Source organism: Pogona vitticeps, chromosome 2 (assembly GCF_051106095.1).
Source record: "Pogona vitticeps strain Pit_001003342236 chromosome 2, PviZW2.1, whole genome shotgun sequence".
Classification (NCBI taxonomy): Eukaryota; Metazoa; Chordata; class Lepidosauria; order Squamata; family Agamidae; genus Pogona; species Pogona vitticeps.
Window position 1 is genome coordinate 295,932,078 of NC_135784.1, and position 26,168 is coordinate 295,958,245.

Genomic DNA, 26,168 nt, shown 5'->3' on the forward strand with positions numbered 1-26,168 from the left:
CATCAGGTAGAAATTGTGTCAGAAAATGATGACGTCAAGATCTTGTAGAATTTATGGATGCAAAGTGAAAGACATTTTGAACACCAGAACACCAGACATAGTTATAGATCAAAGAAATGTCTGGATCATTAACACTGCAGTTCCAGGGGATGGCAAAGTTGAAAATAATGTAAAAAGCTAACAAAATACAGAGATATATCTGTGAAGATTCTCACTCATCCAGGTGAGGTTATCTGGAAGTTGAGTCGTGGGAACTGGACCTCTTTCTTATTAGGTTGAAATGTTTCGCTACTCATCCAAGTAGCTTCTTCAGTTTGAGGACAGTTTGTAGGAGACCCCTGATATATCTTCCATGTTGGGTTCACTTCCCCTGGTCTGAATAGGCTTGTTAGATGGACATAGGACTGGGAGTGGGTAGAAATCTCACCTTCGCAGCGTTCTCCACCCATTGTCTTGGGTCGTTAACAGTTGTTAACAGTGGTCTTTCTGGTGTGTGGTCCTGATCTTTCTGGGGATGGAAACTCTCTAGAAAATTTGCCTTTAAAAACAGCCTAGAGCAAGTATGAGCCAGACAGGGATGGCTGCTCTCCTGATTCCTACAACCTGCCCTGAATCTCATACCATCTGAGGTTGGCAACCATATTCCATTCTGCCACTACCAGTTTACTGATTGGTAATCATTCCTGTGTGTCACATTGCATGGACATAATTAAATACAAAAGGGCAGATATGTATGCCTCATTTCAGAGTGATTAATGATGGTGATGTGTCAAACCACGGTCTAAAAAGAACTCCTCCAGAGGATTTTTAAGTGATTCTCTATGCCAAACAAGGCTTTGATTTGGCTGCCTCCCATAGCTGACAGCAAGCTGGTTTTATTTAAAACAACAGCAAGCAAACCTCCAATACATTTCAAACAGGAATTTGCAATGCAGTATCATGGTGAGGTGCTGTTCCAAGAAATAACAAAAACAATTAAAGGTCATTCTGCATATACCAACAGTCGCATTAGTGCCTACAAGAATACTGATGAAGCTGAATTGTAAACCTGGGAATCGTGATCTAATTTTTGTCCTGTAACTGAATTTTCCTTAGGATCAAATCAGCCATGTAGGTGTCTGTCTGTTATTAAGCACATACTGCACATGCTGATTTGGCTATAGAAATAGGAGAGGCAGGTTTATTTTAAAGACATTTTTTATTGAAGCCATACCGGGAAGGAAAGCTAGGGCAAGAAGGAAGTGGGTTCACTTACGACTCTCAAACATGCCATTTTTGTAGAAAAACCTGTCTCTCTGTGTCTTTAATATGGCCAAACTGGTTTAGTAAATGCATTGATAGCTGGTTTGGTTCCTGGATAAGTCATTTCTTTGCTTTCATCCCAACATCTACAGTGTAGGAATAGTCATGCAGACTTAACATACAGGAATGTTGCTGTAACTGTTATTGAGGGGAATTTGGTAAGGTCTATCTGCAAATAATCTATCTGATGATCAAGCTAGGTAACAAGGGAAAAGGGCATTCCTACTGATTTGCCTCCCCAGAATGGGATTCCCTCAAAGATAATACTTGATGGGGATCCAAGGTCCAGTTCCATAGTTATAATGTTTTGATTGGGGCATCCCTAATTTTTTGATTTGGCTTAAGGAATGCTGCCTGGTGCTGGCAGCACAATATAATGCCTCAGAAATCAAATTAAATCAAATTGCAAATTAAGCCCACTCTACCTTCCGACAACCAATCACAAATGTTAACTGATAGTTCTGTAGGTGTGAAGAATCATGTCAGAAGTCTTTCACCACTTGGGGAAAACTTCCTAAAATCTGCTTCCTTTAATGTGAATGAGATGGGACTTATAAGCAAGGAATCAAATGGTAGGAGTTAAAAGCAAAATGTTGTTGTTGGGTTTTTTTATTTGCTTTGGTGATGCACACCAAATGAAAAATTAATGTTCATTTATTGTATAGAATACTCGCCAGAAGCAGGTCAGAAAAAGAGTAACAGCTGAAGAGGGCACCAAGAAATCAGGCTGAAGGTTTTGGAGGAGAAATCTAGTGGATTAGAGTAACCATCTGATAACCAATGTTCTTTAGGATTTCTTTATTCATAGATTTATTATTTTGTGGATTTACTTGTCCTTCTACATACCTTCCAGTTTTTTCCATTCTTTTTGTTCCTAAGTTTTTCATTTAATTTTTTTCTATGTGATGTGTTTTGTATTCATTTCAACATACGTAGCTCTGTTGAAGTTCCTTAACTACAGTTTTAATTCCAATGTATGTGTTGTTAAATAAGTGTGTGAAACTGAACATAAACAGGTCATTATGAAGCTATGAGCATCATGTCTGCTGGGTTACATGTCCTCGAAACGGTTGATAATGCTAAATAAATGTTGAGTTGGCCTATTTTTCCTCTCTTCCTTTCTTTTCCAAGTTTTCTGTGCCTTGCCTTAGAGGGAGAATAAATGAACACACACAAAAAAAAAACACAGAACTGGTGCGTTTCAATTAGCTCTCTGAATATTTAAAGTAAATTTTAGAACCAATGCATTTCCCCTCCATTCTATCCTTGGAATTTGTTGACACACCTAGCATAATGTTTAAGTGTCAGCAGTCTGCTTTAGTTTAGCTTGTGCACCAGTGATGTCTGTTTCAAAAGTCTGTAATAAATCTCATGTATCTCTCATTAAATGAAACATTAGTCAAATGTCATCCCCTTTACATTTTTCAGTCTGCGGTCTACAACATAACTTTAGGTTATTGTAGGCGAGCAAACAACGCTAAGGAGAACCTCTTGACTTCTCTTATGAGAGATGGCATACTCTAAATAACATCTTGTGGTTTCAAAAGACCAACATGTTCCCAGTACTGCTAAGATCTTTCATTCATAGCCACACTCATTTTAAAGATAAGCATGGGAGTTATTTTGCTACTACATTATTATCAGGTACAAATCTTCAAGAGAGATTTCCCTGAAATTTATAGAAAAAAAATTAAGAAAGATGCTTAGGGGCATAATCAGTATTCTGTACAATAAATAAACATTCATTTTTTTATTTGCTATGCTTTACCCTCAGACGTTCCCCCCTTGAAGTTATGATTCGGCTGTGGGGCAACATATTTTCTGTGTGCTCAAATGCTCAGTATTTTAACATTTCCCATAATGATCTTTTCTGCTGTGACTGTGATATAAAATGTGATCGCCCCAAGCTGCCATAAGCAGATACAAGCTGGTTCTCAAGCACAAGGAGCAGCTGTACCTGTTGAGTTTGCAAACTGAGGAGAATTTCATTTCTCTTCATTTTGGGAGAAGTTACCAGAATTCATGAACTTCATGGCTGGCATGGAAAGAAACTTGAGATTTAGAAGGTTCTGTTGTGTGGAGAACTGAAACTGAGCTATTTTCCCATCCCTGCCAAAAGAGTAGCCTTTGAAAAATTTGTGTGTGTTCTCTTGGAATATATTTGCAGGGAAATGCATGAAAAGACCTTTCCCCTTTGGGAATGAACAGAAGGATGTTCAGATATTCCTATATACGGTATCTTCATCTATACCTACATACGTACCTCTGTCAATGCATGTATTGATGTTGATTCTCATGTTACCTATCAAACACTGTAATATGGGGCTCTTCCAGATGGAGCAAAAGTGTCTCTCTGCTTCCTTTCTTGCAAGAGTGTAGGTTCACTGGGATTCACATCAAAACTTCCTTTTTAAAATCCACTGCTTTTCTCTTCCAGAAAACGGCTTCCTTTTCTGAAATGTTAAAGAAATACTTTAAAAAGATTTAAGAAGTCCCGTTCCCCACAGTAGCTTTCTGCTCTGGAGCTTGTTTGTTTCTCAGAGTGCTAATGGAAAGTATCCAACTACAGTACGAGACTCTGAAATTCAGTGGGAAGTATTAACTCCACCCCAGAACAAAGTGATACGAAAGATAGTTTATACTTTCAAAAGGGACAGAAGGGTATGAAAAGTCACATTGTTGAGTCACTTGAGGAGCCAGCTAGGAAACCAGACTGACTATTTTGTTGTTGTTTAGTCGTTTAGTCATGTCTGACTCTTCGTGACCCCATGGATCAGAGCACGCCAGGCCCTCCTATCTTCCACTGCCTCCCGGAGTTGGGTCAAATTCATGTTGGTCACTTCAGTGACACTGTCCAACCATCTCATCCTCTGCGGTCCCCTTCTCCTCTTGCCCTCACACTTTCCTAACATCAAAGTCTTTTCCAAGGATTCTTCTCTTCTCATGAGATTATAAACCTGCATAATTGTCCTATCCCTATAAAAAGGTTAGTGTGACATAGGCTTGATCAGGAGAAGTCTACCTACAGGGAGATACTGTGCTTTGGGTAAGTATGATGCTTTAACTAAATGTGATGATGTATTGCTTAAGATAGCTATGTTTTTAAAGCTATTTATTTTTAAACACTGCATACAGAACCCTACACTGCATACAGAACCCTACACAAGGACTGTTAGCTGTGACAAGACTTCACAGGCTGAATGGTCAAGGAGTGTTACAAATTATATAGTGCTTCGAGGGCTTTGTGTACACATCTTATACTAATGACTTGACAATAGGACAAATCACTGTACAGTACTAATGGAGAGAAGAGCAATACTATAGGATAGCGGGGGGGGGGGGAGGAATAAAAATAACATCAGTGCAGAAACCAGTACACTAAGGAGAACAAATGAGTCCTCTGGAAGATCCCTAAGAACAAGTCAGTGTAACTGATTCAATAATCACCCTTTCAACCTATTCAACAAGGAACACACACACACACACACACACACACACACACACACACACACACACACACACACACACACACACACACACACACACACACACACACACACACACACACACACACACACACACACACACACACACACACACACACACACACACACACACAAAAAGCCAAAAAAAAAAGACATGGTATCTTAAAGACTAACTGCTATATTTTAATGCACGCTTTCATAGAATATATTCACTTTGTCAGGCACAAGAATTAGAATATAGGGATTACATGATAAAACATCCATGCAAGGCTTTGTAGTATAACTCTTATGTCTGATAAAGTGGACCCTGTTCCATAAAAGTTTACATTAAAATATAGCAGATAGTCTTTACGGAGCCACAATCTCTCTCTCTCTCTCTCTCTCTCTCTCTCTCTCCTTTTTTGTTTTTTCTCTCTTGTTGAAATACTTGCACACACTGCTACAACTTTGAAAATTATTCAGCCCTCAACCGTCCTTCCTTTGTTATCTCCTTTGTATCTATGTTTATGCCTTCTTTTTAAAGCCCCATATGTGGATATTACATGTTAAATAATAATAAAATTTCTAGTAACTTTAGATAATATTATTGGATGTTGTTAAAAGTTTATAAGATATTGGGGAAGTTGCCAGTAACAAACTCTGCCTTTATATATTTAAGAATTCCTCGTGCTGCTGCATTTCTATATGATGATTGTTCGTGTGTGTGCCTTCATTGGGCAACTTGAATTTTCATTGGTATCTGGCAGAGTTTTTATTAGCTGTCACTTGTGCAGCACGTTTGTGATCTCATGGGTGAAAGATAACATATTAAACTGGACTGGGGTAGATTCAATAAATCTAACAACTCATCAGTGACTTGTTGCTATTTAACACCGTTGACCTAGCAACAGAATCACCAGAGCCATCTGACAACATCTGAACGTCTCCTTTGGCACCTGGTTTGTTAGTGAAATGAAATTTATGGCTTTCTATCTAGCATGCATTTTTGTGAAACCGGAATCACAAATGAAGAGTCATACAAGTTTTAAGAATTCCAAAAGAGTCTGGACAGATGTGCAATAATGAGTTTTGGATTCTGGCTCACCTTTGTTTAGACAAATAGCTGACCATGTGCCATCAGCAAAGCAGGGGATTTACAGGCTTGGCAAGAAAACTTGGCTGTGGGACTAATTAAGAACTGGAAGACAGCAGAAAGAACATTTGTATTGTCCCTCAGCATTCTGAACCTCCAAGAATTTCCATTTTGGTTCCAGTCGTTTTAAAATAGGATTGTGCTAGATTACTGCTGTGAATGGAGCTGATCTTTTAAAATGGCCCAGCAACTTCTCTTAGTTTGGAATATGGCTGCCAGATCTCTTATTTTGGCTTGGGTGCCTGTGCCATGGAACATGTTTACACTAGTGTTTCATCCTCACTGGTTTCCAGCTCATTTCTGGGTTGGTTTTTGTGCCCTTCACAGTTTGGGGCTGAGGGTGTGTCTAAAAGGGTGCCTCGTCCCATGCGTACCTAACCAAATGGATCTTTAATTTTTACACAGGCATTTATTTCTTCAGGTACCTGATCTAGAGAACAATGAACTGGAATGTTTATTTAATATAAATAAAAAACCAGTTATATGTCCATATACAGTACATCAGCAAAAGAACAGTTAATTATTCTCTTTATTGTGAGCAAATAACATTGTGATGTGTATCTGTCCTAAGAATTCAGTGTTGTGTTCGTACACAGAACAAAACATGAAATAAATTTCCTTGTACCTGGGATGAATCACAGGCCGCCGGTATGGAAATTCAATACATCTTTCAAATATTTGAAAGGCTGTCATACAGAGGAGGGGCAAGATCTGTTCTTGATCATCCCAGAGTGCAGGACATGCAACAATGGGCTCTAATTAAAGGAAGCCAGATTTTGGTTGAATATCAGGAAAAACTTCCTAACTGTCATGAGTTCTGCTGAAGAAAATCTGGAATCTGAGGGGTTAATTACAGCTGAGGAGAATGCTAGGCAATCAGAATCACAGGCAGCCGAATCACCACCAGATTCTCCTCCCCTGGTAGCCAGACTAAGGGAGAAGCTTTGGCAAGGACTCATGACATAGAGATCCGAAGCCCGCATGAATGCTTCCCGTAGGAACATCAGGTCGACCAGCCCTGAGTATTAGCAGGATGAGGTATTTAGATGGCTGCTGTTGCTATAAAATCTGCACCCAGATGCTGGCAAGCTTGTGGAAGCAACAAGTCAAATCTCTGGCTTGCATCCACACTCCTGAGTACCTTGAACCTTGTTCTCTGGATCCTTGGCTTTGAACTCTGACCTTGGACTACGTTGTGAGATTTGGCTTTGGACCCTGACCTTGGATTGCGGTTTGTGATTTGGCTTTGGCATTTTGATATTGGCTCTGCATTCTCTGAACTTCTGACACTGGACTGGCTTATTGGACTCTGCTGTTGAAACTCCCGGGAACATGACATAGAGCATTACAACAGTGGAATCAGTTACCTTGGGAGTTGGTGAGTGCTCCAACACTGGAGGCATTCAAGAAATACTTTGATAATCACCTGGCAGACATGCTTTGATTGTATTCCTGCATTGAGCAGGGGGTTGGACTTGATGGCCTTGTAGGCCCGTTCCAACTTCACATTTCTATGATTCTATGAAATTCAGGTTGCCTCTCCGAAGCTGTACCCTGTTCTGTGCTGTCTTGTCTTTTTAATCTTGTGCCCTGCAGTTCTTTAAAAGCAGACCTACAGATTAATGTGTCATAGCCTTTAGCTTTCCTGAACCAGACCAAACTTCAGAAAAATTTGCAGCCCACTCTAGGGGATTGCCTACTCAAAATGCTCCAGCAGGTAGCGTGGAGGAAAACAAGCCAGGAGTGAGAGAGAGGGGGAATAGCCACATCTTGACTGCAGCCATGATAGATCACGTCCCTTTTCAGTACTGATGATACTTCCAACACTAAAGGTGTGACGATTTGTGTTTCTGGGCTACAGCTCCTAGAACTCTCAAGGCAACATGACCGTTGTCTGGGGAGTTATGGGAGTTTTTATCCAAAAAGACAAATTTTCAGAACCTCTATTCTACACTGCATAATGGCAGCATGGATTACGCTCAGTAAAGATGAAGAAGTTCTTGTTGATCTTATCATTTCTCAGTGTCATAACCAACCAAAGCAGGAAATGATATTGGAAGGAAAAGTAACCTTGTGTTGTGTGCAGCACTGTTCTTCTGTTCATCGAAGAAGGAATTTTGTCTAACAGAGACTTCCATGAATGGAAGATGGAAAGTTTTCCCCCCAAAATTTACCGTTTAGCTTACAACAGTATCCTTACCTTCTGTACTGCTCTTGAAGAATCCCCAACCTCTGGGGCAAATTTGGGGACTGTTGTTAGGGGAAGGGGAGCTCAGCTAAAATTGCCCCCTCCTTATATAAACCAACATCTCTCCCGGATCAAAGAGCCTTCTGTGAATGCAAGGAAATTGCTAGATATGACCCATTGAGTCTAGAAAGAAAGCAAACAATTGTTTTAGAACTTTTTAGTTTATTTACCAAGAAACATCCAGAAAAAAAAATACTGCAGCTTTTGGTTAGTTCATTCCAAATAACACGGACGTCTAACACATTTTGCATGTAAATTATGACTGACCTTCTGCTAACTACTGTGTTACTTGATATGCTTTCAAACACAGATGGTTGATATTTGTTCATATAGATTTTTGGCAAATAGACAAAAATCACTGTGGATTTTTGATGTGCAGTTAAAATAAATAAGCATTTTTGTTGGTTTATTGAATAATCATGAATTTATTTTAAGTTATGTATACAGTATATGCTTTTTGCTGGTATGGTGACGAATGAAGCTAGGGCAAAAACTGTCTTTCTCAGAGAACATGAACATTTTTAATGGCTGTGTACATAGTAGGTTGGACAGTCGATACTTCTTTTCTCTTGTAGGTAGTGTGAAAAAAAATGGTGGAAGTTGATTTGTGAGCCCAGTGCTTCCCAAATTCTATTTTGAACTAAACAGCTTGTGATATGACAGCTCACCATTCTGGAAATGCAGTTTTACAGATAGCAGTACCTCAAGTGCACACTCCACAGAGAATAGAAGCCAATTATATCTTTGTGGCATAAACCAGTGGTTCTTAACGTGGGCGATAATGCCCCCCAGGGGGCGATTTCATTTTTCAGGGGGGCGGTAGAACGAAAAGGGGCAGTGTGGGGGCGGTGGAGCAGAAAGGGGGCGGTAGGGGGGCACTGGAGCAAGCCAAACCTGTGAAGATGGCTGCAGCCTTTTAACAATGTGCATGAATATATATTTTCCTCCAATCTTAATTTAGTTTCAGAGTTTTCATCTTGAAATTTTTAGTTCCTGCATTGCGGTTTGTTTTTAAGCCCTTTTTATATTTCTTTTTGTGTCTTAAAATTCGCTTGCAACTAAATCATTAAATGTTACTTTTGGGGGGCATTTCATTTTCTTGGAATTGAATTTTGTTTTCAGGGGTCATTGGATTTAAGTGTCTTAAGTAAGTAAGTAAGTAAGTAAGTAAGTAAGTAAGTAAGTAAGTAAGTAAGTAAGTAAGTAAGTAAGTAAATAAATAAATAAATAAATAAATAAATAAATAAATAAATAAATAAATAAATAAATAAATAAGATATCATCACCGCGGGGAGGGGGGCGATGATAATTTCCTCAGTGGCTCAAGGGGGCGTTTCTTTCAAAAAGGTTAAGAACCACTGGCATAAACAATATGTGTGTTTGTTGTCTAAATAGTTACATTTTTGGATGTATATTTTAAACAACTTAGATATTCAATTAAGAACTGTAGCTCTGCAAAACAGTGTGGAATTGATTTAAACCACTGTTTGAATCACAATTTAAATGTCAAAAATTAATTTAACTCACTTAAATTATTTTTTAAATTGTGATTTAAATCATGATTTAAATCAATTTGACTTTTAAAAATCATTTATTTTTATCTAACCTGGTGCAAAATTGCCTTGAAAGATTTTAATATGCAGTTGCCTGGCATCACCATCAGGGCATTTTGTCTGATATTTAAGTAGATCAATAGCAGTCTTCCTGCTGGCGGAGTTGTGTAATTGGGTAAGAAAATGCTGGTCACCTGCATCTGCTTTACTGACACTTGGTTTTGTCTGGAAAATAGCCCCGGTAACCACCTATTTCACTGTCAGTCATTTTGATCAATTGCTTCTGGGAAGCATAATTAACATGAAGAATGCCAAGGGTTAGTTCAGCTCTTGCAATTTAGAAGTGTATATGTCAGGATAATTTTGAGACAATTGCCCTGTCTTTCTATGCACTTGAAATGTGATCTGTCAGAGTTAATTAATCTTAGTTTGCATGTCTGACAGGTGTAAATCTTCCCAGATTCAAAATGTAGGCTACTTCTTAGAAGCGGGGTTATATAGAATTGTTATATAGAAAAATACTGCACATGAATCTGGAATGTAAGATCAATTAACCTTCGTAAGCTGGATGTGGTCAAACAGGAGATGGCATCCTGAAGCTGAGGCTCCAATACTTTGGCCGTCTCATGAGAAGAGAAGACTCCCTGGAAAAGACCCTGATGTTGGGAAAGTGTGAAGGCAAGAGGAGAAGGGGACGATAGAGGATGAGATGGTTGGACAGTGTCCTCGAAGCAACCGAATTTGACCCAACTCCGGGAGGCAGTGGAAGACAGGAGGGCCTGGCGCGCTCTGGTCCATGGAGTCACGAAGAGTCAGACATGTATAATGAATAAACAAACAAACAAACAAAAAATTAGAATTGCCATTTTTTGTTATGTGCCATCAAGTCTCTTCAAACGTATGGTACCCCAATAGTGTGGGGGTTTTTTTTTAGGTATATAAGATGTTCAAAGAATAGCTTACCATTGCTACTTCACAGTGAATTTTCATGGGTCAGCAGGGATTTGAACCCAGATCCCCCATGTCCTAGTCTGACAGTCTATCCCCTAGAAGACCTTACTAGTTTGGGGAATTGTCATGAAAAGTCAGTAATATGAGTCATCATTACAACATGCCAGGATCTGTTGGATTCTCCAACTTAATCAGCTGAGTGTCTAATTGGTTAATGAGGGATGGAAAGAATACCCATTAAATTTCTTATTCTCATCAAGCTAAGCTGTCTCAGCAGGGTACAAAAACTTGACAAAGAATTTGAAAACCATGTGACATTGTCTCCAGATGAAAGTGAAAATTGGGGTATATAGTACCCAAGGGCCAATAAAGTTGGTTTGGCATTTCAGACAGAAAATCCCACCTACTGCTGGCAAGAAAAATACAGCAGCAGCAACATGTTGATAACTTTTTAAAATATTTTCATGATAGCCAAAACCTGCTTCCAGATTTAGAATAGGTTTAATCAATTGCACCCTATAGGCAGCCTTCCTGCTTCATGTAGGGGTGTTCAAAATTGAGTCTCTGATTATCTGAACCTTTCCCATGTTCATGTATAGGTCACTGCACATCGTCATGTCAGACATACTGATATTTAGGCCAGGGAATATGTGAATAATATGACAATGTTGCAGATATGTTCTGCCAGTTATCAGTGAGGTGCAAGGAGTTTTCCTGGTGCACCTTTGGGCTGTCTTATTCTTCCCTTTGCTTTTCTTGAAGATAAAACCTCATAGCAGCCTTTAGGAGGAGATCAAAGGCAAACCTCCCTCCCACCACATTTCAGCTTCAAATATCATGAGCTCATTAAGGAGAATTTGTGCTTAGCTTAATGTTTGAAACAACAGCTCATGTGTTATCAAAACAGACCTTAGAAAAGTCACTTTTTGGGGACTACACTGCCCAGAATCCACACAGTCGTAACCTAAGGTGTGGGATTCTGGGTGTCTTAGTTAAAAACAGTAACTTTCCAAAACTCTAGACCAGAGAGATATATATGCATGTATTTACATGTGTGTGTTTACATCATTTTGATGAATTTTTGTGGGTTTGAATCAGGCATTCTTATAACTGAGGAAAGTAGCCTGCTGGTCATTTTGTGAGTTCACATGTTTCCAACTTCTAGAGGAAACCTGAAACTCTGAATTGTTGGCACAGGATTATAGTGGAACAGTTGAGGAAGGCTACGTTGCCTTACATGGTCTTTGAACCCAGGTTCTAGTATCGTGTCAGAAGGAGATTGTTCTTTTTCCCGTCTACTCACTTTTTCATATCGTCCTTAATTCTAGATACCTCCGTCATGGAAGTTGTAAGGCTTATGGTCAAAGAAGCAAAAACTTTAGCATCTGATTAGTGTAACTTTATCAACAAACCATTCTGGAAGCTGCATCACTCAAAACCACAGTTTGGGATGAAAAAGTTAGGTCATTCACTTTAAATGTAATTTAATCAGAGCTTTAACTGCAAAGGTTACTTTGGGTTTATGTCTATCAGCAAGAGGTCACCAACACCAGTGCATTTAAACTCTCCCTTAATCTAGGAAAGCAAGATTTATATCAACTAAAGTATATTAAAGTTTCTGCTGGCGAATTTTGAGAATACTGTTTACTAAGAAGTAAATACCAATTTAGTTAAAGTAGGCTTATTCCCAAGAAAGTGTGGACAGCTTAAGGCTGCCTTTTTATAACCATTTACCTAAGGGTGAGCCCTTCTAAATTCAGTGGGATTTACTTCTAAATAGATACATAAAGGATTGTGTTACCTGGTAATAAAAGCCATTTGAACCGTAAGACTCTAGTCACAGAGGAGACCTGCTCTGATTTTGGCTTCAGCAGAGCCTCTGTTGGGATAGATAGTTCTCTTGCACTTTTTGCAGTTATTGTGATTAATCATCAGTCGCTCTTACTGCAGAGAAGCAGCAGGATTTCCTGGCTTCACGGGAGAATGGATCGTGTATTTTTACAAGACCAATGGCTTTTGATTTCTCTTTTCTTCATACATTAATAGTGAGTGTAATTTTTGTGTAGTGAAATCAAGGCTCTTGGGAAACAAGTTATTTGCATAGCCCTCTCACAGAGGATCCCAAGTTTTGCAGAAAAAGAAATGTTTTAGAAAAAAACAAGGGTGGTGCCCCCAAAAGCAGCTCAGTGAAGACTGAGCAGGCTGAGTGGCCTTAAGATGATATATTGACATGGTGAGGAGAAAACTGAAGAGGATAATGGAATGGAAATGTTCTGCAAGAAGGCATGGCTGGCTGGCTGGCTAGATCACTGAAGAGAAGCATCCTGTGCGACAATATTTTGTTGCAGTATTTTATCATTCTATTTTGTTGCTGCGTTGTTCAGTTTTAGTTCGGCTTGAATGTGTGGTATAAACCAAGATTTGTGGAGGCTTTGAATTTTTTTTAAATGTGCTTTGCCTATCAGATGTTTTGGAATTGGTGCATTAAGATCTACTTTAAAAGTTTTCCTTTTGTGTTGCAGTCCTTCTAGAAATGGCATGCAAAACAAAAATGGCTTGCTTCAGACTACAGAGAATTAGAAACACTTGGACTTCTCAATTTCGGAACATGTCTGTATACTGAGTTCAATAAAAGGAAAAAAAGTCACATTTCTTAGAGTCCTTCTCATATCTGAAGGGACCTCTTTGCAGAAAAGCATGATCACATGTTACATTCATCCCTTTTTTGGTTAAAACATGTTACGTACTGTTATTATAAATATGTTCTTTTAACTACAGCACAAAATTATAATGCTGCATTTTATATGTTTCAGTAGCAGGGGGGATATGTTTAAAATCAAATTCATTTAAATTATGATTTAAATGTTAAAAATGGGATTTTTTATTATTTAAATTAAAATAATGTTTAATTTATTTTAAATCATGATTTAAATTGATTTTTTTAAAAAAAATCTTTGTTTTTTATCTATGCTGTTCAGTAGTCAAAACTATTTTTAGACTGTTTCTACAGTCACCATCCTTTTTCCCTTAAATTTCCTAGGCTTCCCTCTTGGCTGTCCATCAATGCTTTCTAGACTCTGCTTAGAGCACACATCTTAGAATGTCCTGGTCAAAATCGTGTTTACATATTCCATGTGTCTTAAGAGCACTGACTTGTTTTTTTCTCTCTCTGGTACATCTCCCTTTGTGCAATCAGCTGCATGACCAATTTCACAACCAGTACATGACTATTTTTTCTGATGAGGGGCTGCTGTAGAAGAAGCAGCCGTGTTCATCTGTGCAAGCATATTAGACCCCCCCCCCCAAAATAACAAAGCAAGAACGACCCCAAGAGACAAAAGCATTGTGGCACCTTAAAAAACAGGTTCTATGTTTTAATATAACCTCTCTTCTGAGAAAGGGGACTTGATCCATGAAAGCTTACCTGGAAATGTACACAGTAGATAGTCTTTAAGGTCTCAGAACGTTTTTGTCTCTTGGGGTGGTTTTTATTTGGTTTTGGTAAGGATTGCAGGCACAATTATGTGACTGTGTAAGCAAATAGAGAGCAGGCCGGGTAGGTGGGGCTTGTCAGCCATGGAAGGCAGCCCATCTAGGAGAAGGAAAACTCCAATTTCAAACCTCCACTGCCTTGTGGCTATATCCACTGATGGAAAAGGCTTCAGGAGTCAACCTCAAGGCAAAATCCAGAGCTGGAGTCCCGAAGGCAGTTCGTGTCGTTCTGCCAACTCCTGCGACGTCGCTGGAACCAGTTGTATTGGCTCTTGCCTTTCTATTGGACCATTTCATCAACGTGGAGAGGGGGGATCTGCTGCTTGGGTAACAGCCTATCCTCCATACTACTTTACCCAGGCTTCATGCTCTGGAGAGGACACTTCTAAATACAGAGCATTACCATAGTCTCTCGAGACTGAAGGATGCCTATGATGATGAAGCAAACAGGATCCTAACTCCTCTTGCTATTGATGGAATCTTTAGATAGCTATATATTAATGTCACAGGATATATAGATATCATTGGAAAGCTGCTGTGACTTTGACAAGGTCCACCATTCTCATGAGTGGACATAACGAGATTTGCGGAGTACATGTGTGCAAAAAATGGTCTGAAACTCAACATCAAAAAAACTAAGATCATGGCCACTGGTCCCATCACCTCCTGGGAAATAGAAGGGGAAGATATGGAGGCAGTGTCAAATTTTATCTTCCTGGGCTCCATGATCACTACAGATGGAGACAGCAGCCACGAAATTAAAAGACGCCTTCTTCTTGGGAGGAAAGCGATGACAAATCTTGACAGCATCTTGAAAAGCAGAGACATCACCTTGCCAACAAAAGTCCGAATAGTCAAAGCTATGGTTTTTCCTGTCGTGATGTATGGAAGTGAGAGCTGGACCATAAAGAAAGCAGACCGCCGAAGAATTGATGCCTTTGAATTGTGGTGCTGGAGGAGGCTCTTGAGAATCCCCTGGACTGCAAAGAGAACAAACCTATCAATTCTAAAGGAAATCAACCCTGAGTGCTCACTGGAAGGACAGATCCTGAAGCTGAGGCTCCAGTACTTTGGCCATCTCATGAGAAGAAAAGAGTCCTTGGAAAAAACCTTGATGTTAGGAAGGTGTGATGGCAAGAGGAGAAGGGGACGACCGAGGATGAGATGGCTGGACAGCGTCTGCGAAGCAACCAACATGAACCTGACACAACTCCGGGAGGCAGTAGAAGACAGGAGGGCCTGGCGTGCTCTGGTCCATGGGGTCACGAAGAGTCGGACACGACTAAACGACTAAACACACGCGGAGTACATTGCATATGCCAATTCAGTTAAGTGTTGGGAGTACCATCTGGCAGTAGGATCTGCCATTTGAATTCTCCACCATGTCCTAGGGTGGAGGCAAACAGTATGATGCCATTGCCTATCAGTGTGTCCTGCAACTGAGAAATGCCCTGAAGATACCTGTGATTTTTCTAATAATGATTAGATTAAACATAATTTTCAAATGACGTGCTAGCCTTGTAGCTGGACGCCACATGTATTTACTTCAGTATCTCTGAGTGCTACAGGGGCCCACCGATGGTTAAGGACAGGGGGCAGTTGGAGGCCGCTATTTGGTTTGATGATGTCTAGGCCACCTTCCTCCCCAAAAGAAGAGGGGGGTGGACAGGTCCTGTGTTTATTTGCATGGGGATGGGGATTACTTGGAGGGAGGGCATTTCACAATAACATTCCCTCTCTTGCAGTCAAAGCTGATACTTAATTGTAGAAAAATCTGTGGAATTCAGTAGAAAGTATATCTAAAAAAATAAGCATACAATTAGACTCTGATTCCGCAATATATGTTTTATTTTTGTATTTGTCTTTCAGGAAAAAGTGCTGCAAGGGATATAAATTTGTTCTTGGACAATGCATCCCGGAAGGTATGTGATTAATGAATCTTCCTTCGCCTCATTTATCACTGCAGTACTTTTGTGCTATCATATTCACAGTTTCTTTCTTCTGTGCTTTTTGTACACAGTGTCAATTATTTACTTGTTGAATTTGGACAATGTCCAATGTTTTTTTTTTTTTTGCTAAAAATATTTTATACATACATACATACATACATACATACATACATACATACATACATACATACATACATACATACATACATACATACATACATACATACATACATACATACATACATACATACATACATACAATCACAGAAATGAGTACACCCCCTCACATTTCATAAATATTTTAGTATATCTTTTCATGTGACAACACTGAAGAAATGACACTTGGCTACAATGTAAAGCAGTGAGTTATACAGTTTGTATAACAGTGTAAATGTGCTGTCCCCTCAAAATAACACAACACACAGCCATTAATGTCTAAACCTCTGGCAACAAAATTCCCCTTGTAGAAGCCGATTCTCTTTATATACTTTAAACCTTTACATAGAATTTAACTCTGACTCTATGGCTTCCAACCATCCCTCCCTCTCTTTTCCTGGTAAAGACAATATGTAAATATTCTTTTCCTGGTAAATATGTCTTCGTAGCAGGAAGGTTCCTGTTGTACAAAACAAATATTTACAAGCTGATACCTGTCAGGTTTCCGTCTTTCTCCATGGGACCTACGAGGAACTTCTACCTCTTCTTCAACGTCTTATTCTTCCTGCTTCATAGTATTTTCAGGGTCAGGTTCTAAATTTCCAGAGTCAGATTCAGAGTCACTGTCTGAAGAACTAGCATCAGTGCTATCTGGTCTCCTTGGAAACATGGCGTTCTTATCTACAGTCTGCTCTGTATGTGGTAGAAAAACTACATCAGGTTCCTGTACTTTTGGTTCCTCTACGAACGTGGCATTTTTAGATATAACAACTCTTTTGTCTTTGTCTGGAAATCTCCATGCTCATGCACCTGAATCATATCCCAAAATTTTACACTTTTTAGCTTTGAGTTTGCCTTTTGTCCTCTGCTGCCTAGGAATCTGCAAATATGCTGTAACACCAAAAATATGTAAGTGAGATAAATTGGTTTTCTCCCATATAACAACGTAAATGGTATCTCACCCGTTGTACTGCATAATGTTCTGTTCAGAATATATACACTGGTCAGAGCAACCTCTGCCCAATACGTTTGAGGTAAATTAGCATCCTTCAACATACAATTCCAGCTTTCTTTCCAATTGCCCCTCCTCTTTCTGCCTTTCCTTCAGCTGCATTTCTCAAAGTACCTTTTGCACATATCTTAAAGTACCTTTTGCACATATCTTTCCTTCCTTCATTACTTTACATGTTCCTTTCTGTATGGTATAATTCTCTCTGTCTAAATTTGCAAGAGATAAGAGATTATAAGAAAGGTTAGGAGTGCATAGTACGTTTCTACATGTTTTCCCTATGCATTCTATATAAAAATTTCCTTCCCCAGACGCTTTAAGAGATTTACCATCAGCAAGACTCACTGACTCTTTCTCAGACCTGTGAATGGAAGAAAAGTTAGCAGGACTTTTACAGGATACATGTGTAGAAGCACCAGAGTCTAAGATCCAAAGATCTCTCCTCTTCTGGTTTCTAACATTTACAACAGAGAGCTTCTCTCCCCCCCCCCCCGTGCAGCTGGGACCGGGAGGAGTCTCGTTTGCCTGTCTCTCTGTGCTTGGCTTTGAAGTCACGACGAAGGTGTGTTAAAGCTCCACATTCAAAAAACTTTTACGACATTTAGTCTGTCTTTTCCTTGTTTTTTCCCCCCGCTTTCCTGGCTGGCAGTCTCCTTTGTGCTATCTTTTCTAGGGAAAAACTCTGCCTCTGCTCTTTCAGCTCGTCTTGTTGCTTCCTCTATCAACCCACCCACCAGGTATTGAGGAGTTAACTCCGGCATAGTCTCCAGTGAAGTCGCTAAATTATCCTATGAAGGAGGTAGACTGCTTAGAATTAAATAGCTCTTTTGCTTTTCTGTAAATACATAATTGAGCTGCTGGAACAACTCCTGCAGAGTTTTGAGATGTTCCTTCATATCTTCTCCTTCTTTCAAAATGGTTCTGTACAGCCTTCTAGATAAATGGACTTTTGAGCTTGCTGTAGTTCGTATATGAACTTCATGCAAACTTCTCCAGCATCTGACAACCAAGGGTTCCCCTTGAACATGATATAATTGCTCATCTGCCAAACTGAGCCCAATTATAGCCAGTGCTTTTTTCATTCTTTAAATGCAGTTCCATTCGATAAGCCCACAGCAAATAGTTCCCTTCTTTCAACATTGGGACAGGGTAGGGTAGCTTACTACAGCTGTCTCTGCCATACTGGATGGTCATCTTCAAGCCTCTCTTAAATACTTTAGGTGATCGCTCACCAGCTCAGATGTTCAGCAACCACATCCCTTCTTACGCTTCTCTGGAACAAGGGTCCTTCACAGAGGGAGTAGCTGGGCCCATAACCACTGTTAGCATTTAAAGCAAAGCAAAGTGTGCTGCTTATATACTGCCCCATAGTGCTTCAAGCACTCTCTGGGCGGTTTACAAGTCAATTATGCAGGCTACACATTGCCTCCCCAGCAAACTGGGTACTCATTTTATCGACCTCGGAAGGATAGAAGGCTGAGCCAACCTTGAGCCGGCTACCTGGGATTGAACCCCGGGTCGTGAGCACAGTTTTGGCTGCAGTACAGCGGTTTAACCACTGCGCCACGAGGCTCTTTAAAGTCACAGCAAAAGATTTTCCCCTTATGAAGGTCTGGACCAAGAGTTCCAGCATAGTAAGGCGCACAGGAAGACACCAGGAATAAGTGCAGAGAATATTTACTTACTGTACATATTTACATAGTGCTCACAGGAACATAAACATAAGCATTCAGCAGTCAAACATAAGCATGACAGTCAAAATAGAACTGTGAAGGGCACACTAAACCAGCCTCTTAATTTATACTACCTCCAACCAATCAAATTAGTAGTTCACCTCATGGTAATTAATTCCACATGGCTGTGTCCTTCTTGTCACAATAACTCCACCTGCATTAACCAATTTTTAATTACATTTCTTCTTCTTAAAGACCTGACAACAGATTGTCTTTGTCTTCAGTGTGGAAGGGATTGTCACTCTCAAATTGGCCTTCTCAGCCACACTAGACGCTGTTCCAAGACCTCTGTTCAGAGCATGTTACCATAGTCTCTCGAGACTGAAGGATGCCTAATACAATACTAATACAGTGGTGCCTTGCTTAACGAGCGCACCGTTTAACGAAGAATCCATATAGCGATCCCTTTTTGGGGATCGCTATACAGATCAGCCCCAATCGCTGCACTCGCTTCGCGACGATTGGGGCCTCCGGCGGCCATTTTGGAGCCGCCGAACAGCTGATCGGCGGCTCCAAAATGGCCGCCGGAGCGAAAACATCGCTGGAGGGGTAAGTTTCCACGCTTATTGGAATGCATTAAACTAAGTTTAATGCGTTCCAATAGGCTTTGCTTACCCGCACAGCGATGTTTTCGTATAGCGAAGGTTAATCCGGAACGGATTAACCTCGCTATACGGGGCACCACTGTACTGTGCTAAACAATAGGATTTAGGCCCTAGTCAGTGATTATGGGTTGGTGGGAAGTGCAGTTCAACAACACATTGAGTGCCGTAGGTTACGCATTGCAACTGTAATGTGCATTTTAACACCTATGGTAGTGTTGTTGCTTTTCACCTTTTTAAAAAAAATGTTAGATGAGCTCAGCCCATGATTCATCATATATTAAAGCCTCGCACTTACCGTGTGTTATGTGGAAGAGTAATGTTTTATGGGCCACGCATTCTCTGCTTTGGCAATCAAAGGCTGATTTTGTACCAATAAGAGCATTATCCTGCCAAGACAAATGCATGTACTTAACTTGACACACTCTTGCTGTGAACCAAAGCCCGTTGTAGTCAATGAAAAGGGTTACCTTGATTTTATCGGGCTGATTTATAGCCTACAGATGTGCTGGTCTACCAGCTCAAAGCCTTGGAAATGTTGGCAGCCAGACTTTGGCTTGAGAATACATTGGGGTGAAATTAAATTATGGATTAAAATCTTAACAGGCAAGCAAACTCAATCAGTGACTTCACCTATCTTGGCTCTGTTGTAAACTCTGACAAAGCACTCGGAATCATCTGCTTAGTAAAACTGATTTGTGAAACAATTAGAAGTCTGAGAGGCTGTGGACTTTGTTACATAATGTGCCGTGAGTGTGTTTGTAGCCAGCTGAGAATCAAAGGGATATTATCTACAGTATTTGGTTCAACTGTCATCTACTGGAACAGCATGTTTTAGTTTCCCAAAGTCGTATTTTGTTGTATACCTGCAAGGCCAACCTTCTGCAGTATTGTTGTGCGAAGACATGTAAACAGTCTCCCCAAATTTCAGGCTCTTGTTACATATGCTTTTTTCAATTAATAAATAAATTCTATACTGTATTTTTGTGGTCCATGAGCCCAAAAATCAGGAGTTTGTGACAACATGATGTTGTCATCGGCCCCCTTGGTATGTGTGGGGGGACTGGAAATCTCAGTGGGTTCAACCAAGTCATGGAACCAGAACCAGGTCTGGTGTTTTGTGAATTAGCTGCCGTTTGGTGTAACATATATGATTTTACTTAAATTAAAACCCAGTAGGATTCTGGCCAGTATGTTGAATTCCCTCTGGCATCAGGGGAAAAAATCTATAATGCATGTTTTTCTTAGCTCCCTGGATGAGAAGGTAAACTCAGTTTTGGAAATGCACGGTAAAGTTTTTTAAATGTTCCTTAATTTAATTAATGTAAACTTCATTTTTCTGCCAAAAAAGGCACTTGCAGTGGCTAATGGTAATAAAATATACATTAAAATAAAGTTCTGAGAACAGCTAATTAAAAGTATAGTTAAAAAATACAACAGAAAAAAAACCACAGCCAGTATCCAACTGTCTTGACCCTTTTCTGTAGCAGACCAGCTTACATGCAAAAGGGCTGGTTGAATTAAAATATTCCTTTAGCTGCCAGAAGAATAGCAGAAAGGGAGCAAATCAATCTCCCTTGGCAGGGAAGGTCTGAATTCTGGGAACAGCCCTTGTGAATTCCTTTCTTATGTCCCTGAGAGCAGTGCCTCTAACAAGCAGGAGGGGCAAAAGAAGAGCCTTTCCCCAAGAATGTTAAAAACTAGGCAGTTTTAAGACCATACTGTACATGACCTTTCACATTTCAGCTGAAGTCTGCAGGTGAAAGCATGCATATGATTTTCACATGAGCAGAAAGTCAACCTCAGCTGTTTGGATGTGACCCTAGGAAAGGAGGGTTTAAAGATTGTCCACTGTCAAGATAGCTCCAAAATTCACTGGTTCATTTGAATCAGTAAACCCATATAGCCTGAAGTGGACATTACTGGATATGCATGGTGATCATAGAAAGTACGTGCCTTGCTAGACGATGATAATCCATTCCACTGAACTTGCTGTTTAGCGAAATCATTGTCTAGCGAGAAGCAAATCGTTGTCTAGTGAAAATCGGTTTGCAAAGCAGGGACCAAACATTGTCCAGCGAAATTCCCCCATAGGAATCACTGTTTTATGAATCACTATAGCGATCGCAAAAAGTCAATGTCTGGCGAAAAAACTGTCATGCGGGGTAACTGTCTAGTGAGACACCACTGTAATCCCCCCCCCCAATAAGGATTCCTCTTCTCTATTCTCTGATATGTTTCATACTGTGGCATTAGGATACTCCAAGGTTCATAAACTCATAAAATAATGGAGCAGGAAGGAGCCTATAAGACCATTCAGTCCAATTCCTTGTTCAATGCAGGAATCCAAATCAAAGTACACAGTATATCCATGTCCCTTCAGGCAACAGCCAATAAATTGGAATTAATGCAGGGAAACTCACAGCTGATTTGTATTGTAGAAGCCATTTTATTTCACTGCAGCAAACTCTGTATAGTGGAGAAAGAGATTCAGGACTTTTGCTTTCAACAGCAGCTGCCTATCTCTGTTCATCTCTAGTCTTGCATTATGTTTTATGGTCCATGAATCCTGTAAAAAAAACAAACTTACTCTGAAATAGTACTTGGAGTCTTGCAGTGCATACACTGTTATATATAACATCCTAACAATGTAAGACAAATCTCAAAACTGTCTATAATTAATTGCCAGCCTAGTGTATTTACTGTAATCAACTTATCTTTATAGAAATTATTCTCACAAATGTTTTACAGAAATACCCATGTAGTGATTAAGTTCAAAATACCAACTTAGCTTCTCTTTTCAGAGATGTCTTAAAGGTGGGACAATACTTTTTTGCTTTAACTCTTATTGTAATTAGAATATGACCTCAGCAAGTGAAGAATGAAACTAATGTAAATTTTCCATTATTTTGTAACATTCTTCAGCTGCTAATATTGAACACATTTTTCCCTCCCCCTTTAGACTATGATGTCTGCGCAGATGCTCCTTGTGAACAGCAATGCACGGACAACTTTGGACGAGTCTTATGTACATGCTACCCTGGTTATAGGTATGATCGGGAAAGGCACAGGAACAGAGAGAAACCATATTGCTTAGGTGCGTGGAAAGCTATTCTTTCTGGAATTTCCTGTTCTTATCCAAAATGTGCTAGTATTATGTTTTGTTGTTTCACAGATGCACAGACAAAATTGTGCAAATATCTTTATTCATTGTCTATCCACCAAAGGTGGTGCATTCTTTTCCTGTGGAGGTCCACATTGTCCCAACTGAAGTGTGCCCAGAAGTAGATGTATCAGAAGTAGATGTAGTTAGAGCCAAAAATAGGCAAAGTTGTAGATTTAATTCTTTATGGTGTGCATTTTGCAGCATTTTCCTTTTTCAGCTTGAGAAATGTTTCCTCCATCAGCTTCACAGCTGTGAGACAACAGAGAGACAGATTAATTAATACCATGATCAGAAGCAGCGCTGTGAATTGTTGTACACCTGTGAAGCATCTGGATTCCTGGATTAGAAATCAAATGTTTGATCCATGGTCAGAGGTTGTCTACAGTGTATTGCTACATCCCCCAATAAAGCCCAAGACCTCTCCTGCACACTAAGATATTGAGAAAGGTCTCTGAATTTGGCCACGGGTCGTATATTCCCTTGCAGACCAGGGAGACAGGGATTCAAATGCTCATTTAGGCACAAACTATGGTAGATTATCTCTAACGAGCTACTGTTAGCCAAACTCATATCAAGGAACTGCAATGATAAATGAGTGTCTCTGTGTGTGGTGATGTTTTCTGACACCCCCACAATCCCATTTACACATGTATACAAGAAAATCTTGCTGATACAAATGAAAAGCGTGCTTGGGATTTCAGCATAAAATGCTGCACCTGCAAATAAGTACTTATCTGTTAGTTACCCCTCTTATATTTGTGCCATACAAATGGTTTCCTTCTGAGACCAAACGTTGGTATTACCATGTTGTTGGTGGACAGATAGGTAATACCAACGTTTGGTCTTCACAGATCAGATATGTAATTGTTAGTCCCCACTCCTCATGCCTGCAGCTTGGACTTGTAGAAAAACTTATTTTCCTTAAGGTCAGTCTATCGTTGCTGGGTTTCCCTGAAGTCCCATTTAAGTAAGAGAGAATGGCACCCTTTGCTCACAGTACTAGATATGCCGTCCTTCAGCCTGCTACCCCTCCTCTGTCTCTTTTCATTTTTCCAACTGCTAGATTGTCCTTACTCTCAACTGTGCTGTGCCCCATGCTCTTGGCACAGTTCCCACCCACCATAGATGATCTGCTGCTCCTGTCTGCCTGCTAGTGCTGTCTAGGATATTTGCTCCTTCCCCCTGGTATGTCCTGCTGGCATTCCCAGTGTTTCAGAGTTCAATCAGTATGCTTATGACGGTCATTTCCTAATACTTGGGGATTGGATAGCTCAGTGAGTTAGGTCTGTGGCTACAGAGCCCCAGGATGGGAGTTCAGTTCCCCACTGTGCATCTCTGTGTAGCCTTAGGCAAACTGCACAGTCTGATGGTGCCCAACAAGAAAGGAATGGTAAACCACCTCTGAATACTCTGTACCTAAAAAACCCCTGAAAAGTCACCGTAACTCAGAATTGATTTAATAGCACATCATCATCATCATCATCATCATCAGGCACTGCTGGCTGTTGGTGTGCACTCTTTTTGCTTGGCACAATCACTGGAAAGGTGCCGAAGGTTGAAGAGAAATCCTTTTAAAATCTTTTGCCTGTTTTTCAAGAAAGAAAATAATGACTATGTAGTATTCATATTAAAAACTATATAGCAGTCTTAAGGGGGCCCTAGCATATTTGAAGATGTCCACAGACTGGAAACGTTCCATTTTATAAGGTTCATTATATGACTTATACAGTCCTGATTTGGCCTATGTTTCTTTCATATTGTGTTTATGACTGTGATTTTTTTAAAAAGATTGAGAATATATGGAATCCATATTGACTGGATCCAGATATTGAGAAATTCCAAATTTTTAAAATTCCAAATCAGAAGAGCTGCCAATTCCAAACTCTGAACCTGAATTCCAAATCTGAATTCTGGTGGTAGTGCACTTCCTTAATTTAACAGGTGTCCTGTTTCTAGGTCCAGTGCCAAGAGATCCACTACCCTATAGTAGATTCCAGAATAAAACATTCACTTCTGGTAGCTCCTCCTCTTCTTCCTTTTTTCAAACCCATTGTGACATACATTCTGTTTCAGATATCGATGAGTGTACCACAAACAATGCATCTCTATGTCCTCACCTCTGTATCAATACCCCTGGCAGCTATCGATGTGAATGTCATGAAGGCTATATACGTGAAGATGATGGGAGAACATGCATCAAAGGAGACAAAGGTATTAAATGGGGGTTCCTCCAATATACTGGCTTAAAATGCTCTATGACAGGCAAAAAGGCTATTCAAATAAAAGGTATGTAAGGATCCAGGCCTAAATAGCTATTGAGCAAAAGAAAGTTTGATAAAAACCAGTCAATTTTATGATAAGAGAGATTCAAAACTGCTATCTTTATGTTTCACTGCGGAATACTATTCTTTGTCCACCATGTCAGAAAAATGCAAAGAAACATAATCACAGGCAGTGCAGAGTAAAGTTTGGAAAAAATGTACTCCGCTCCCCTTGGCCATACTGGCAGGAGGATTTTGGGACCTGTAGTCTCATAAATAGAATTTTTCAAAGGACTGTTTTGGAGGTGGAGCATTACCCTAATTGTTAATGTCTAAAATCCTGAAAGCCCTCTCGGTGGGCCCCTTCTTATACATCTCTGAAAATCATTATTATTTTCTTGGCAAATCCAGTAACTTTTCTCCCTCTGCTATTTCTCCTGAGACCCACATTCAAAAGTTAGGAAAATGTACCAAAAACTGTGCACCAGAGTTGGTTTGTGCTAGCTACATTATTGTGGAAGCATGTATACAACAGTGACTCATGGAAAACCCTAATGCTTGAATTTTCTAATTCAATATTGCCCATTTTGCCTGATAGTATCTTTCAAGCTTTCAGGCAGAGAAGGCTTTACTGCTGTTACTGTCCTTCCATCCTTCTATGCTTGGATTTAAACCTGAGACCTCTGACATGCAAAACAAGGGGCTCTGCCACTGCACTATCCCCCCTTCCATATTGGCATGGATTACTTTTCTTCTGTTGTGCCCTGGAAAAAATGGGGTGTACTAGTTAATTATGTGCTGCCAAGATGGAACCAAGTGATAGTAATGAGGTTTTCAAGGTAAGTGAGTTATTTAAGGTTTTACTAGTTCCATTCCCACAGAGTTTCCATGGCCAAGTAGGGATTTGAACCCTGTTCTCCAGAGTCCTAATCCATCAATCTATCCACTATTGGGCATGTATGAATGATCTAGACATTTCCTACTGATCAACCCACCATTCTGCTTAGTTCTCACATTGCCTGCACACATTCCAAGCCTACCTTCATAAGAGCTAAAAATTCTTACTCAGATTCTCCACACTGAATGCGGTGCTAAATACCATTTCTTTTCTCCTGTGTGGCCCCACTAT

The 26,168-nt window shown here is 39.9% G+C and overlaps 1 protein-coding gene across 1 annotated transcript in view; it reads left to right on the top strand.

Moving 5' to 3' along the window:
• The window catches only part of CCBE1 (collagen and calcium binding EGF domains 1), a 184,730-nt gene that overhangs the window by 138,468 nt on the left and 20,094 nt on the right, over positions 1-26,168 (top strand). Inside the window, exons 3-5 of the mRNA XM_072992872.2 lie at positions 16,033-16,085; positions 22,575-22,709; positions 24,852-24,989. Of these exons, the coding sequence (XP_072848973.2) occupies positions 16,033-16,085; positions 22,575-22,709; positions 24,852-24,989 (326 nt within the window). The remainder of the gene's footprint in view (positions 1-16,032; positions 16,086-22,574; positions 22,710-24,851; positions 24,990-26,168) is intronic.